Below are 17,950 nucleotides of genomic sequence, written 5' to 3' on the forward strand. Positions count from 1 at the left end.
GAGGAGGTTTTACTGTCATTGCCCTCATTTCACAGACAGGGAGTTCATGTGACTGCCCCAGGTGGGGAGGCAGAAAGGGGCAGAACCAGGACTTGGACCCCCGCAGTCTGGCTGCAGAACCTGTGCTCCAAATGATGATCATTGTCTCAATCTTTGACGAGCTTGGAGAAGCAATTAAAAAGCCAGGGAAATAGGAGGACAGAAGATAGTAATGGAAATGTGAGAAGGTTGTTTCCGGACAAGTTGAGTGTAAGCTGTCGGTTCATTTCAGGTACAAACGTGGAACAAGGGTTGAGTATGATTCTCGGAGCTCCCGTGAGACGTCGCCACTAGCAATGTGTGTCCTCGAGCAGGCGGGCTCTGTCGAGGACTGGCCTCCTGTGAGGTGCTCCAGGGATCATTCGTTGAGTGGATGGAGGAGTAGATGGGTGAATGTGAGAAGGAATATGATAATCAAAGCGCTAGGAGTAAACAGTATCTCCCAGAGTGGAAATGTAGACGGGAGGCTGTTAGAGAATCTTAGCGAAGGCCTGTGTTTAGAGAACGGTGAAGGGGATGGTGAAGGAAACAGAAGGGGACTGGAGAAGTAGGAAGGCAACAGAGAAGGGAGACATGCCAGGAGGGTTGTCCTCCCACATCCAGTCCTGCAGAGGTGAGCGAGGGCACGTTGGGTGATTTTAGCAGTGGAGAAGGTGCAAACCAGATTGTCATCAGCCCAAAAGAGAGATGACAATAGGAGACAGCAGAGGGTTATTTTTAAAAGTTTGGTAAAAGGGGAAGGAAAAGAGAAACAGGAAGATTTGCAGAGGGTTAGGGGCTCCTGGGCACTAACACTTCACAAAGGGCCTTGGATTGCTCCTGAGAGAAGAGAATGAAGGACTGTGTCTTTGGGGGCTTCCTTGGAACATGTATATCTATACCTGTGCAGACAAGGGCAGTGGGGGCCAGATCTGCATAACAGCAAGGTTACCTAAGACAAGCCTCTGGCACCCCCAGATTCAGGGCCAGGCCTGACAGAAACTCTCCCAGGGTGGGTACAGGGGATAACAGCTAGTTACATTAATTTGGGAACATCCTAATTTAGATGAAGGTAGAAAGTACTGACATCATTATGCTGCTGATTTTGTAGAGAAGCAAGACTTATTTCTCCACTGACAAGAATTTGTGGCATTCAGCAGCTGTTTTATTTTATTTTTTTAAAAAAAAGGCTCCCTCCACCCCCTTCTTCAGACTTCTCTGGCCTTACATCTGTCTTCCCAGCTGTGAGCTGCTGAATTCCAGGGTGCAAAACCCAGAGAGACAAGTGGGAGGGGCATACACGTAATGATTATATGCTGCTTAAGTGTAAATCTTGGTTCATTGTGTGTCCACGGGCACATGCCTTCAAATTCAAGTGTGTGCCTCTCTCTCTCCTTTTCAATATCTGTCTGTAAACCTTGATGGGATTAAGCATATGTCTTAATAAATATTTTGTTTGCTGTATTCCCATTAATATTCATAGGGAATGGAGCACTTTGGGTTTTGTGATTTCTAATAAACATTGATGGTGTTACTAGTTTGTACTGAGTATTCAGTGCGCTCCATCAAAATGGCAGCTCTAATTAGGTTCCTTGAATTAGCTAATGGATTTTGAGAAAGATAGCTTAGAAAGCTCTTACAGCTGTCCAAGATATCCCTGCCATGGCAGAAAGACAAAAGGCCCCTGGAAGCTACAGACTTCAGAGCTTTAGAAATGCAGCTGACAGTTAAAAAGATAAATTACATTCATATTTTTCTACTGAAAGTCCTAATACTGAATTAATGTTATTCCTGTAGTGAGCATCCATTAAGCAGCTCATTTTATTATAAGGATGCATTTTGACCATTAGCTCTTTTTCTTCAGTCCCTCCCCCTCCCCACTCTCCTTTTTCTCCCTCCTATTCCCTAGATATTTTGGACACAGTATTAAAAAGTGTCTTTGAAGAAGAGGAAATTATTCCTTTTTTTTTTTTTTTGGCAGGTTATAGATTTAGAAGCTCTCTTAGATATACAGTAAATATTCAGTTTTTTTTAAAAAAGCTAAGGTAAATAATATATAAAGAATAACAGTGATTCAATTTAAGCCTTGTGGCTTATATTTTATGTAGAATTTGAAGGGGGAAAAAGGCTGTAGCTAGGGGACCGTGAGCTTGTTTACGCTTGGATAAGAGAAGATTTTGTTGTGATGCGGATGCACACAATGGTGCAATGCCATTCCACCTTTTCTCCACCTTCCTTCCTAAGAACAAGTTTTTTTTTTTTTAAACAAATAATGAACTACTGACATCTGAATGACTATACTTCATATGTCTGCAAATAGGGAGGAAAAAAAATAGTTGCCAGTGGAATGGATAATAATAAAGTTCATGGCAAATAGCAGAATTCAGGAGACAAAAGACAGTCACCCAAAAGCTCCTTTTAGTTGGATATGTGAGCACTCATTAATTCTATAACTGGCTCTGCATAAGTTTTTGCTTTCAGTTTATCCACTTAGAAAACTAATACCTGGTACTTTTTAATCTAAAAAGTTATATTTCTCTAGTAATACAGTAAAATCCTTTAGGGAAATGGTTCCTGGGTCATTAACTCTCCACTGTCCAAATTCTGTTTTCCTCATTTGAGCCTTTGTAGTCCCTCTGGTCTCCCAGTCCTGCCTGCCTTTTGGCCTTTTTTCCCCTCATTAGTACCTTTCCCAAACAAGGGGCTGGGCAAGGCAAAGAATGTGAAACTTAAGTCAATTAATTGGGGCATTATTTACAGCTCTGGGAAAATATTTGTTGGGAAAGAAACCAAAGTTGTTGGTTTAAACGAGATTTTTCAAAAATCATCTGTAACGTTTATTTTTTCATGCTCTTCCAAACCTCCTATTTCTACAGATAATTGAGAGCCGACTAAAATATTGTTGCTAATAAAGCTGTTGGAACTAGGGGGAAAAATAAGAAAGAATAGTGTTGATGCAACATATAGATTACAGATCAGACAGCTGCTTTGCCTCAGGATGATATAAATAAAATGGAAAAGCATTGTTATATGAAGTACCAAAAAAAAAAAAAAAAAGGAATACTCACTTATTCCCCACACATGACTTCACCATGATGGATAAAAGGCATAATTGACATCATGTTTATTGAAACAACTAGCAACTGTCACACTGTCGAAAGGCTACTGGAAGCTGGAGGAAGGCATGTTTTTTATTCATTTTCACTGTGCGTTATTTATAGAGTTAGTCGTCAGCAGCAGAGTGCCTAATTTTCCTTCTTTGATATTCGAAGACTCATTCACTTTTCAGATCAAAAAGACAGCTACAAATTGCTCCATGGCAGATACTCAGGCGTCACCCTTACCTCCCCTGAATGGGGCAATGGCTATTTATTAATTAAGATTGTGGGGCTGCTTTCTCTTAAAGTGCCAGTGAAAATAAAAGTCTTTGTCAACCCATAATGAGTTGATTTCATTTGTTTTGTTTTGTTTTAACTTTTTGCCCTCTGATTTGGCAGCCAGGGCCCTGATCCTAATGGGAAATTTATCATATATTAATGATGCATCATGCTTCATCACCAGTTAATACCACTAGCTAAGCAAGAGTTCTGGTTATAGAAAACGTTCAGCTTTCAAACTGAAAGTCTCCCATGTCCCATTGCCTCCATGTGCCGTGGCCATTGGGCACGGTATCCAACCAGTAGGGAAATGGAAATAGAAAGGTGATTTTTGCCAATGATGTAGTGAAGCACTTAGCTCGAACTATGTGCACACACAAGAAATCAAACATATAGGTGCAAGCAAAGCCCGTAGAGGTCAACTGGTTCCTTGCACAGGTTACAATATGTGGGGTTAGAGAGGATAAGGTTCTCCCAGAGGTTATGTGAATATGAAGCATGACTCTGATGACAGTGCTAGCCTATCCGAAATCCCCCAGCGAGCACACAACATCACCCGGATGCTGTTCACGTCCCACCAGCAGCATTCTCACTGTTTCCCCACACTCTCCCCACACTCCTGCCAAGCCTGACTATGTGCCCTTTCCGTGGGATGTTCCTTCCACCTGACGTGCCCAAACACCCCCTCCTTGTCCTTGTCTCCTTTCCTCTGTGAGCCCTTTCCTGACCTCCCCAAGCAAGTTAATTACCCTCTCCTCTGAGCTACCGGAGGACTTCATTATGCTTCATACTTCCTCATGATAATTGCCACATTGCACTGTCATTATTTATTCATATTTCCACCCTCTTCCCCACTAGACTGTGAAATCCCTGAGGATCAGGTCTGGGTCTTAATCACCTTTACAACCCCCAGGCCGGGGACACAGCAGTATTTAAAAATAAGTAAAATTTAAACATACACATCAGAAAACTTTCAGAGGGTTATTAGAGAGCTTATGTGAAAGCAGTTGATGATCTAAGTCTGATACTAGTTTATTGTTTTCCAATCTATTCCAAAGAGAAAGTTGGCATTCCCTTAGCTAGGATTTGTTAAGAATCTGAACATCTTTTAAAAAGAACCACAACAATCCATAGAAGATGATAACATGAGCTGTCTTCCATGCTGTAAATCCCTGATGTCAGAAGGTCAGCATGAGGTTAGAGGGTTGCTAGAGCTCACTTTACATTCAGGCAAATGAGAGCTGTGGGATGTTCTTAGATTTAACACCCTTTAGAACCTAAGTAGATGTTAACTTTTTATGTAGCTCTTTGGATTTGAGAATCCATGTGGATTGGGTAGTTGTTATAACCTTATTTAAAATCTCAGAATAGCTCAGTATTCATGCATGTGGATGTAAAAGAAATAAGAATGTAGGTGATAGCCAAACATTGTTAATAAATTATTAGACCTATTGGGCCTAATTGCTTTAATTCTATTCATATCAGAGTACTGCATATAGGATTCTGCGTTTATTATAGAGCATGATTTAACACCATATGTGATTATTAAGATCTGCCCCACAGTCACATACCTATGTGACCCAGGCGTCCCTTCTGGGTGTTTGGACAATTTATAATATATACACACACACACACACACACACACACACACACACACACACATATATTTTTACAAAGGGATGCAAAGGTAAGGACTAATTTATATATCATATGTATTTAGAATGCTTTGTCTTTTAACATCTAGGGTTGAGCTGCTAATCACAATCTTTAGCTTCTTTCAATTGAAAAACTTGTTCTCCTTTTTTTAAAAAACGTTTTTTTTTTTCTTTGCACTTTTGTTATCTTCCCAGTCTCCTCCACTGGGAGGGGAGAAAAGCCTCATTGTGTGAGTAGGAAATTACTATTTTAATCTACTGACATTTTGTTATATTTTTCATCACTATCCTGACTGTCCTCTCCTGACTGATATAATCCTCTAAATTTAAAAGAAAATCCATGCAATAAATCATTTAAAATCTCCTTATTTTCCTTTAAAATTATATAGTCAATTAGAGCTTATTTCCTTATTATCTAAAAGGAAAGGTTAGGTGTCCAGCTGTTGGTAATAAGTGGCCTTTGATGGTATTCTCTGATCTCTTGGGAGAAGAGAGAACTTCGATGTTGTTTCCTCTGAGAAAGAGGGAATTTCATGGAGGCCAAGGAAATTCCCAAGGTTTCATGGCCTGTAGCCCACAAAGGCTTATATTTCCCAGAATTGACCCTGAAAGTTTAATCCACATGTAAATGTCAGATATGTATTCTTAAAACTCAAGCTATGTTTGATTTAAGCCTAGAAGATAATAATTTTATCTTTGCAGTTCCTGCAGTTGTTGGTGAGAATTTCCTTGAGAAGGGGGTGTGTGTGTGTGTGTGTGCGTGTGTGTGTGTGTGTACATATGTGTATTATCATTAATTTGCTGAAGAACCATATAAACAATAACATTTTATTTCTCCTTAAACCAACTCTTGTTCAGTTCAAAAATGTGATTGATAATCAAAATAATACAACTTTTGTAGGTTTCCTCCATTTACCTTTTTGATCAATATTTTGCTAATTTTAGTTTAGACCATAAAATCCTTTAAGAAAACCTATAGTATTCCAAGTGGAGTCGTGTCTTAAACAAGCTAGTTTCTAAAGTCATCACGGGACAAAATTGTGTATAATCAAAATTAACCTTGAGAAAGACTTTGGGAGAACGCTATGTGGGACCCTACCTATAATCTCCCACTAAACCCACCCACTGATGTTTCTTTTAGCACTGCCTTAGATGGCTATTTCCTTAGTTGAGCACCAGCTGGAGAAGTTGGCTAGCATATACAAGGCCATGTTGTACAAGGAATATATATCTTTAAACACTGAAATCATGTTCAGCAAAACATAAAACTTACATTATGAAAGGTGCTTAGGAACTGACATTGAGAGAAACACACTCAGCTCACGTCCAGGGGCGTATGTTCATTAAACGGAATGGCCAATGGGAACATTATCACTACTTACATTGCTATTCTGCCCCCAAGCCCCTGGTTTTGTCTAAGTTCAAATATTTGGTGTATCAATTAAATGCAGTGTGATGCAATGTCACTATATTTCAACACTGTACGAACAGCTGTATCTACATGAATTACAATACAGGGCATGGTTTATTTATTGTCTTTAACAGAAGACACAGTGGATGCACAGTTGCGAATTGGCCCATATCTATTTTTCTTTGCATCTATGAATGCTTGTTTTACAAAGACATAGACTAAAAATGAAGGGATAATTTTGCTGCCATCCAGTGTGAACTTTTCAACTATATTTTAAAATCTTTCTTTTTTAAGAAACAAAAATTACCATATGAAACACTTGATAAATGCCTTCTGTGACACCCACATACTTTATATTGTTCATAAAAAATTTGCAGAATGCCTTAAGACAATATGTATCACACGCTTATACCTAACTAAAGTGTCCAGTATTTGTGTAAATTATTTAAGGCTAAAAAATATTGCACCGTGTTCGAGGAACTATATTAGAATACTATTCAAAGTATGAATAACTCAAATGGGTATTTTATGACTAATGGCAAAACTGGCTTCTAAAACTTGAACACAGTCAAGAGGTCATTATCAGAGGTACAGTATCAGAATAATGCAATTATCTGGTGAATTGAAGCTGCAAATAATAACTTGTGCTTTGTCGAATTGCGAGTCACATTGTCAGTGTCACTCCTAAGGAATTTCTACCTTTGCTAGAAATGGAACTAGAGAAGCGGAATGTTCTGATTAGAGAGCAGTCTCGCATTGTCTCCAGTGATGAAGAGCAAAGGTAGAGCAGTGCCTTCTATCAGAAGAGGAGATGACGCTGATCTGGTGGCGATTCTCAGTCACGACAGTCAATCACCTGGGAGAAAGCTGCCCTGCACGAATCAATGAGATTACTTTCAGTGGTTCGTGGTGTGCATGGAAATGCTTACCATTTCAAAAGTGCCAAAGGAAGACAGCCTTTATTTCTTTATGCTCCACTGCTATGGCTTGATTCATTGGGGTCAAGGTCCAGTCCAGGGTTAAGATTTCCAAGACAAATCTTCAAGCTATGGGAGTCAGAGGGTCAGTTCACCACGCTAGGGATGGAAATACCAAGACAAGGATCTCAAAGGAAGCAGATGCTGCAAGCAGGAAGCACATTGAAAAAGACAAAAGGTCAGGCTCAGGTTGCCATGGCAAAGTCAAGAGCCCAGGTAAGCCAAGTCACATTGTCAGATTGTCATATTTAGGTCAAAATGCCACAGGCAGCATCAGGAGGGCTGGGGGAAGGACCACTGTTCAGGATTATAGACTGAGCTGATAGATCCTTGTGCTTTACAGTTTTGCTTCTTCCTTGTGACCCTAACTTGCATGTCAGCCTCTCTGGACCGGTTTCACAACTTCCCTCCAGGATCCTGACATAAGGAGTAATTTTGTTGAACCCTTGGAAATTTATACAAAGGCACACTTTTCAAAGTTATATATTAGCATAGAGCATAGTTCTTCTCTCAGATTCTGCCATTAATTTGTTATGTGACATTAAATACTCTCAAGATGCCTAAGCATTGTTTCCTCACCTACTAAGAAGGGGACTAATGTCAGAGGTAATTGACAAAAGTAGTCCTAGAAATAAAAGGAGATTCTAGATGCGAAAAGTTTGTTTTGTCTGTTATTCACCCTTTCTCTAAATTCATTATTCTTAATGTAGGGATTTATAGGCACTCGTAGTAAGCAAAGGCCTCTTAAATTAGAGTAATTGTTTTAATTAATAAGATAACTTAAATCTGGTGGAAATTAAATGTGCATATGAGCAAGGGCATAGTCTTGTTATTGAGGGAACTTTTTGGCAAAAATAACTGAAAATAGGAGCCACCATCATAAATAGTGATGGTGAATTTGGGAAGAAATTAGAAGTATTCCCAACGTGTTGTCCATGGGTAGTCAGCTGTGAGTCCTGAAGTTTCACTGGACTACACAGTGAAAAATCTTATTTGTCAAATCACCTTTGAACAGAATAGATATTCTTTATAAGAAATTGGGAGCAGGGGAAAGGTAGCAAATTTACATAATCCTAATTTTAAATGAATATTTACCCTGGATAATTTTCAGAGCTGTTTGGGACTAAAATATCATTTGACAAATTCTATGAATTAAGCCCCCTTAAAAGCAATTATTTATTGTTAAGTCTCTTTAATATATATGGGCACACTATATAAATGTATTTTCATTATGGGGTATTAAATCTATAGAGTATTTGTGTAAGTGCTGTTGGGGCTATAGATGCTACAGATCTTAAATGCTCGTAAATTAGTGATCTGAGTGCACGTATGAGTGTCTCAAAATTTTTCTTTGACAGAAATCTTTATCATCAACAGAAAATAAGTGACAATTGTGTCCATCACTATCTGTCTTCAGCTGAATATTCTTTTCCAGAAACTTTTTTGGGATTTAAAGAAAAATTAGCAAAATAAGAGTGCATATCGCTGGTTACATTTTACTACGTTATTGAGAGTGCAAATGCCACAGAAGCTAAGGTGTTTTAAAATCTCTGTTTCTACTTTGAAAAAAAATATGCCCTATTTTCTAAGGTAGAACTATACTACTGCCAAATTTTACGTTTAAAACTGGGATGATTTTTAGCTCCTTACATGCAAAAGGACAAAAACAAACAACCCTCCCCCTAGGGGATGGGGGAAGACAGGAAAAGAATAGGATCTTGGAATTCTTAAAGGGTGCAAAAGTGTTTTTCTTCCTTCCATATCTTCACACCCTTTTTGAGAAAACCTTTGAAATTCCACCCTTTTGTAAGTATAGAAAAATTAACACCATACTTACACAATTAAAAAATTTAAAAGAAACATCAAAATAACATTTTGGAGTACCTTCAAAAAAATTAAAGACTCTATCAAACACTAAACTCAAAAATATTCTATCCTAGTGATTATTGTTGACATGCATACATCTGATTTGAAGAGTTTTATTCAGTGAGTTCATAAGGATTATCACATCCAGACAGGAATATTCCTGTTAAGGTTCCATTCTCTAAAGGCTATTTCTTAACTGCATGATCAAATCCGGACACCAGATTTGGCACAAGGCTGGTACCTACAAATGCCCACTGCTCATCAAAGGCAAACACCTCTCATTCAGAAGGAAAAGCAAGAGGCTCCCTAACAACACAAAAATAGATACAGCTGTTTGGAATTAACTATATACAATTGAGCCCTGGTGGAGATGTATGTATTTACATACATGCCCACTTATACATACACACCAAGTAATCACAAATAATCCACAGGCCCAAATGTGGGCCAGGTTTGGTGATAGTGACCAGCTCCCTCTCATTCACTTAGTAGTGAACTTTCCCAGCAGCAGCACTGGCGGCCTCTCCATCCTGGTCCTCATCCAGAGATTCTTTGTCTCTCATGTGGGATCTTTGTCATATGTGGATTCTCTTTTGCACCCCATTCAGTTTTGTAACAGCCCCCCACATAAGCCTGTTAGAGATGTAATATTAATTGCCAGAAATCTCCATCTGCAGTTGCTCCAACATCATTCTTTAATGAATACAGACTTCATTGCATGTATTTCTATTACTTTGGTTACTTCTATTTCTATTTTTATTGCAAAGATCTGTGCAAATAAAAGAATATCAAAAGGTATGGCTGTAAATGTGCTCTGCTAAATTCCCTCTGCCTTGAAATGCCTGTGAATTGCAGCTACGAAACGCCTGCTGCATTTTAATGCCTTTCTTGTAAGGCAACACGATACAGTAGAAGCAACCCTGGTTTGGAGTCACACAGATCATGGCCCACCATTCACCAGTTGTGTCACTTAACGTCTCTGAGCCTCAGTGTACTCGTCTGTAAAACGTCAATAACAACATCATCCTCACAGATTTGACTGAGGACTAAAGAAGACGAAGTATGTAAAACACAAATATTGTCTTTAGGACACCAAAGAGGTCAATGAATGTTAGTTTTCTTCCGCCTGCAGCAGGAATGGGAGGAGATTAAGACACACACTAAAGAGCACTCATAAAGTCCTACAAGTGAGGTAGTTATAAACTAGGAAGAATGAAAGAATAAGGCTAGATTCCAAAGTGGCAGATAATGCCTTAGTGTGATGTTCATCACACATGGGAATTTATTACTATAGGTGGCTAAGAAGAGAATGACATGGTTTCTGAAATCCATTACAACTTTAAGCTCTGTCCAGCTCTACAGTGTTATAAGAAGGGCCTGTTTAACTATACAACTGCCTTTAAACGCATAGGTAGTATAATTTATAAAAAAGTCATTACAATATGTCTCTTTTGTACTGCTTGAATTAACATAACATTTTAACACTTTGAAAGTGTAAGACTGGCGTTGATTACCTACATATGGATATAGCTGTAATAGGAATTTTTTGTAAGAATGGGCAGGCTTTACTTCATCCAGTGAACAAATAATACAAAAAGTCTGATTTTCTAACTAGCAACGTGGAGATGGGGTGTTTGATACGATTGCAATAGTATTTGAGTTACATCATAATCTGATGTCACTTCTGAAGCTATCGGGCCAAAGACTCCCTAGAATCTATACTGCTAAGTTCAATAAAGCCAGGAAAATAGAACAGATGACATGTAAATAGAGAAGGAGAATGGGAATCCTTAAAAAGTAGGTCCTGTAGGCTAGCCTTAACTTCCATTCTGGTTCAGTATATTGCTAGAGGAACTGGTCTCCAAGATGCAAATAAGATGGAGGAAGAGAAGCAGTTTGGAAGATAGTAAGCTATGGTGGAAAGAGTAGTCTTTGAAGTCAGAAAACCTTGTTAATCATCTATTTGCTATAAGCCTCATCTTCTTCTTCTTTATTGGACAGAATAATAAAACCTATCCTTCAATATTCTTTTGAGGTATTGAGAATTTTATAGCACCTGTTACATAGGACTTGTAAATAAGCTCAACCCAAGTGCCAGCTCCTGTAGATTTGTAGTGGCTGAAGTTCTGGGTTGAGAAGAATTCTGGCATCATTGGGAAAGAATGCTGTAATTGATTAGTGATGTCTGTTCTGAGCACAAAGTCGACTAAGTCTGTGTCGATATATCTACTAGATAATTGTTCTATAAATTACAACTATTGTGATGATTGCTATTATTACAAAGGTTTCTATATGCCCCTCTTCAAATGGCTGTATTTTTACATCTTCAACATAAAATGAAATCAATTTCTTTCATTACAGTGGTAGTATATATAATTTTTATTAATTTAGAGGTAAACTTGGAGGTAAACTTATGTGTATTATCTGCTGAGAAGGGCTTAAAATCAGAATTTGATATTCCTAAATTTAGTATATAAAACACCACCTACTTGGCAAAAAATCTGATACAAGTAAAGGTAGAGTGAGTGTTGGAGAGGAAAAAAGAGAGATGATATTGAGATGTAGTCCCAGATTATCACGAAAGGTTTGCATGGTGTTCCAGATTTTTTAAAAATATTCACACAGGGGAGAAGATACAGCATGTTTTGCCCATAAGTGGTCCATGACTTTCTGGACTTTTTTCCTGTTTTTTGTCTGGGGCCAGATTTCTTTTCTGGATGAAGTGTCTTGTTCCTGTAAGCCATAGGGGATTTTCTGAATCCTGAACAGCTGATTTTGTATTCTTGCCCCATTCCCTTATTTGAGAACAGCAATCTTATCAAACCCATATTTTTAAATTTATGTATTTATAGACATATGGAAGAATAGTTTATAGTCTGAGTATGATTTTTTTTTCCACTACAAATGGAGGAAAATTGTTTTTTTTTTAAAAAAAAAAAAACAGTGCCTTATCAGGTTTTTTTTTCTTTATTACTGATGACTTCATTCTACTTGAATTCAATGCTTCAGTTTCTTTGGGGTAAACTAATAGATTATGTATGCGATGTTTGCACCATGTTGATTGAACTCATCTGGCAAATTTGAACGCAGCTCATGAATTTCTGTAATCGGCAGAAGCCTGTGCATTGGATACAGACACCGTGGTCATCTCATATTACTCAAGAGCGAGGGAAGCTGTTTCAAAATAGACTGTGCTGCTTTTCTTGCCTGCCTATGGTTCAGAAAAGCTTATCAAGCCTTTTAGCTTTTTCTTTATCTTTTTGAAGTGCTCAAAGAAAACTTTTATTTTAAGAAATATATCGTACAGAGTGCATGATAGTGTATATAGACATTGAAGACTCAAAAGGGGGAAGACAGGGAAAGGAATGAAAAATTACCTGTTGGGTACAATGTACACTATTCAGGTGATGGGTACACTAAAAGCCCAGACTTTGCCACTGTACAATATATCCATGTAACAAAACTCCATTTATACCCCCTAAATCTATTGAACTAAAAAATTAATTAAATGTTACAAAGAATAAGAATTATTTTGCGAGTTTGAAAATACATATTGAAGAACAATAAATGTATGTGGCCACTACGGATTTGTCTTTTCTGAATGGCAGGCATCAGCTGCTGAAGGTCTGTAGAGTACTCTGGAAGCCCAGAACCCTGTGCCAACTGCCGTGGGAGCAGTCACGTAGGCACAGGCATGTGGCCCCGCTTTCAATTAACTTGCCATCTAGTTTGGGAAGAATGCTTTTCCTCCAAAAGATGTTTACTCACCATTTTCCTTTTATAGTTTTCTAGCATAATTTTAAAATATTTTAACAAAATAGATGACCTCTTTCTATTGCTTTTAGATATCTCATTTTAAACTAAACTCAACTGCAATATTTAGGGATCTTTTTGACATACAAGGCTCTTCACACTGAGGCCCTACTTACCTTTCCAAGCCTCACCTGTCCCTCTTCCCCCGCTCCCTCCTATATACCCGATATGCTACAGCAGTGATTCTCACATATCCATGAAACATGAGTGTTGGTATGATTAATAAGCTGCTACCAACTGAGTTAAAGTACCAAAATTTGCAAGTGATGTACTTTTGTCAGTTATTAGAGTGAATTCAAAATATCCCTAAACCAAAGTCATCAGCATGCACTTTATTCTAATTGAGTTTCTCCATGAGAGAGGAAAGGGGGCATATATCACCTGGTATGTGTGTGAGGCAGGACAAAAGAAGTTGAGGGCTTCTGCTTGCCCAAACTGACTGGCTTGCATGTCCCCAGAGCAAGATGCTTTCTCATTGCTCTGCTTTGCCCTGCCCTTCCCTCTACCTGGAATACCCTCATCTCACCTGTGCAGCTGTTGAGCTCCTATGCATCCTTCAAGGCTCCCCCATGGGGCCTTCTGTGATCCTCCATGGCCCTGCTCTCACCCTGTCAAAGCTTCAGCACTCTGTGTTCCCATGACCCCTATGCAAACCTCTGTTGTAGGCACCTAACAGAGAGGATTGTCATCTTTTATGATCCCTTCCAGTGGTGGGGAATCTGCAGCCTCAAGGCCACATGTGGCCCTCCAGATCCCCAGTGCAGCCCTTTGGCCAAATCCAAGCTTCACAGAACAAATCCCTTTATTAAAATTTGGATTCAGTCAAAAGGCCACACCCAAGGATCCAGAAGGCCACATGTTCCCCACCTCTGTGTAGGGAATGTTCATTTTTACATTCCTAGATCTTAACATAAGGTCTGGCACTATGGGGCACTCAGTTATGCCTCAAATGAACCAGGGAAGTTGAAGACTGTTCAGATCTATCATTCTCCTCTTGCTTCCTGGCCCTGAATTATATTGTATGATACTGGTTCTGTTGAAATGATCTCAAAAAACCGATCCAAGTAAAAGGGAGCTACTAGCTATGGAGTTTGGGGTTGGGTGGATAAGTTGCTGGAGAAGCTGTAATTCCCAAGAGGAAGCAGTGGCTAAAGAAGAGAGGGGAGAACCTGGGACGAGCACATTCTACCATCACCCAGCTTCCCTCACCCCTTCGTGACTCTTTGGCATGGCTTTCACCTTCTTTTCTTTACCTACGCCCTGGCTGCGCTCATATGTTGACAGGTATCCCCAACCCCCCACTCCCAAAATTCACCAGTCTCGCTGAAATAACACTGGCACGTGTCAACCCTGTCTCACATCCAAACTTTGGGTCAAACAACTGGAAATTTGTCCCAAATAGGCAACACTTATGTGAGAAAATGAGATACCCACATTAAAATTTAACAAAACTCTGCATGCATGATTGTAAGAAAAGCGATGGGTCTTTTAATTGCTCTAAAAGGTCAGGACTTTCTCTTACGTTCTCATTCAAAAGGCATTTATTAATCTCAAGTCAGATGTTTTGACCCTGGGGGCTAAAGGTAGGCATGTAAGGACCATTTTTTTGTTCATTTTTATTACTGATTTCACTATTTTCCTAGCATATCTGAATTACATCATTGAATCTTCCAAATTTGAATGTCAGGCCCTTTAATAAGAAGATCCAATAGTGACTTCAAGGATTATGTACACTGAGTGACTATGCTTGTTTGGTTGTATCCTGTAGCGTCCGTCCCGCGGCTGGGAGCACTGACCGCATCCAGAAGTTGCGGAAGGAGTATTATCAGGCTCGGAGGGAAGGCTTCCCTTTCTACGAAGACGACGAAGGAAGAGCAAGGCCGTCTGATTATGACCTTCTCTGGGTAAGTGCATCCCTAGTTCCAATCATTGAGTTCTTCTTTATTAAGATAATTTAGAGCAAAAGAACATGGTCAAGAATGTTCTATACATATCAAATTGTATTTAGGTTTCTTAGGTTTCATAATTCTGAACATTATTCAAACTACAGCCATCTTCTCCCACAGAAATTGTTTACATAAATCAAACCACACTAATGCACAGTAGTTCTGTCTAATTGCTCTCATACTTTCTGTTGTATACTGACTGGTTTTGGGGGAACAGAAATGAGCTACTTTAAAAGGGACAAAGAATCTTTGTCACCATCCACTGAGCCTTGATCCTTATCTCAGACATGTGGGACAGCATTAACAGACTTTGCAACATAAGCCATCTCTCCCTTGGAAAATGGTTATTAGACATAAATTTTCAGAAGAGTTATTGTCAGAGATATCAATTGTTTGTTTATTGCATCTGAGCACTTCACATTCTGCTGATCTTACCAGTATACTAGGATGGCTTTGTTTTGAGATAAGGGCAGTTTTTGTATTAAAGGATTCTTTTTGCCAAATCCTTCAACGTTCAGAGAACAGAAAAGAATAATGTGACCACTGAAGAGATACTCTCTGGGTATTTTCAGGGTAGCATGAAAATACTCTTGTTTTTTTCAAGAAGGCAAGTCTGTGCCTGCAAAACAAACTCTTGAGCATCCACAAAAATGCCCCAGAGGAGGGCGCTTAGAGTTGGATTAAATGTTTGTGTCTGATTCGTAGAACCGTGCAGACACGGAGCTGGTGCTCCATAAACGTCAGCTCTCGGTACTGACACCATTACTGGAGCAGAGCTGAACGTGGTAGTACAGTCATGTTCTTGCTGTAATTCAGTTCTCCCTCACTCTCTTTGATGATGACTGCCTTCTACTATAGTTTTCGTGCTGTTCTGAGAACCAGGTAAGGGACTCTGTTATCCCTGGTGCCCACTAAAGACACCAGATCCTTTAATAGGCAAATGTATGAAAGGAAAATTTCCTCTTCTGAGTTTCACACTCACGTCTATGCTCACAAAGTCAGGCTGGGGAGAGTAGAGTCCAGCGACTGAGCTGATTCCCTCGAGTTTTCACAGCTATGCTGGGGTGTGTCATAAGTGATGCTTACGCTGGGGCTTGAAAATCAGTCTCAGGACCCACCATTGTTGGGCAGAGCAACTGAAACGCCTCAGCCCGGGACATTCCTCCATGTATAATGAAGTTTATAAACATTAATCAGAAGTGCACAGTGAGGACTGGCAATCTCAAATGCAGTGGCTTCAGCCTCTTTGGAGAAAGGCACCCTGAGACTATGGATCAGAACAAAGAGCCGTGTGTGTATTGGTTTTATTACAGATGTTAGGATTAAACAGAATGATACTTACAGTGATGGGAAAACTTGTCTCTTGGACCCTCAGTAGCAGAGAAAGATTTCCACCGAATAACAGATTAGGTATCAATTCCACTTCATTTCAAAGTTGATCAAGATCGATTTACTGCCTCTGACAAGAGACTTGAGCGGCTCGTTAGGTAAGGCTCAGCTCCCTCAATAAACCAAACAAGCAATAAAACGAAGGAAAGTTATTTCCACTGTAACCAAAACAGAACACCATGTCCAATGCTATGAAAAGTGTTCCACCTCAAAACCACTATGAATTCCTGTGAGCAAAATAAGACAAATAAATTTAGATTAAGTTATTTTGACCTTATTTTATATGATTTCCTTACATCAAGCTGAAAGGATGAAGATGCTTAACCTTCATGAGACTTAAAGTTTCCTCTGACCCTCACCAGACCTGAGCGAGATAACTATACCCTTGGGTGCTCCCTTGTTTAATGATTCTATTTTTATGCCAAGTAAACGTGTAACCAGACCATCTAGTGAGTAAAGAAGTATCTCTATTATAATTTGTGTTTCCCATGCTCCGGTGTGTTGAGCTTTGCCAAAAGTGACTGATTTTATGTTTCCCAGACAATTGAGGTCTAAGGCTTCCCAAAGGGATGCTTGGGAAATGCACTGTCATAAAAGACGAGTGTTCTCTGTGATTGCCTGGGATACTCCAAACCAGGGATTAGAATCTCAGCATCCTTTCCTCTCCTCTCCCCAAGCCAAGGAAAAACACTAGTATCTTTTGTTCAGTGTAGGCCTGAGAAATTACACCATTGGCTTGCTACTTTTGGTGAGATCTAGGAAAGCAAGTTTAGAAAGTTAACATTTCATTCCTGTCAGGCAGCCAGACCCAACAAGGCCGCTTTTATAAGATTGTGGTTCCTAGGTAGGCCGGTCTTCAGCATCACCACAGAGCACTTGTTAAAATCAGATTGACAGTTCCATGGAGGGAAGTGGTGGGGCCCAGGAGAGGCCCCCATAGGCTTCTGCAGGTGGTCATCTGGGATTCCGACCCACAATTCTAAAAATAGGGCACTGACTGTGACCACTTCAATGAACACCAAAGCAGCCCAACTTGTCTAACAAAACCGTAGTAGGGACCAGCACCATCAGACATATATTCATGACCTTAGAACTCCGCAAGGCCAGGACTCCAGATTGAGGGAACCGACAGATGTTTCCTGGAGTCATCCTATACTCGGGAACTTCTGAACTGTCGAGAAGGAAATTAGGAAGGTAAGTTACCTAACAACTGCTTTTAAACTAGTTTAAAAATAGGCCAGAAAGAATGGAAGTACGCTCACAAAAGTGTTCAAAGCCAAAATAATGGAAGTAATCACTTGAAAAGTTACTAGGGTCTATGATTATTTAAAAAAAATTTTTTTTTCAATGGGACTAATAATTTTTCAGACTTTAATTTTCAGACTTTCTAGATCTTCCCAGGCCAACTTGTCTGTAGTTTTCTACCAATATAATACCTGCCCGGTGGCCTGGAGCCTAAGACCTCCCTCACTGCTCCCTTGAGCTCTCAATTGCTTTC

General features: G+C 39.4%; 1 protein-coding gene across 1 annotated transcript in view; it reads left to right on the plus strand.

Moving 5' to 3' along the window:
• Nucleotides 1-17,950, plus strand: part of PARD3B (par-3 family cell polarity regulator beta) — a 443,996-nt gene that overhangs the window by 334,360 nt on the left and 91,686 nt on the right. The window contains exon 15 of the mRNA XM_012661223.1: nucleotides 14,886-15,021. Within this exon, the coding sequence (XP_012516677.1) occupies nucleotides 14,886-15,021 (136 nt within the window). The remainder of the gene's footprint in view (nucleotides 1-14,885; nucleotides 15,022-17,950) is intronic.

Source organism: Propithecus coquereli, unplaced genomic scaffold, assembly GCF_000956105.1.
Source record: "Propithecus coquereli isolate 6110/MARCELLA unplaced genomic scaffold, Pcoq_1.0 Scaffold70, whole genome shotgun sequence".
NCBI lineage: Eukaryota > Metazoa > Chordata > Mammalia > Primates > Indriidae > Propithecus > Propithecus coquereli.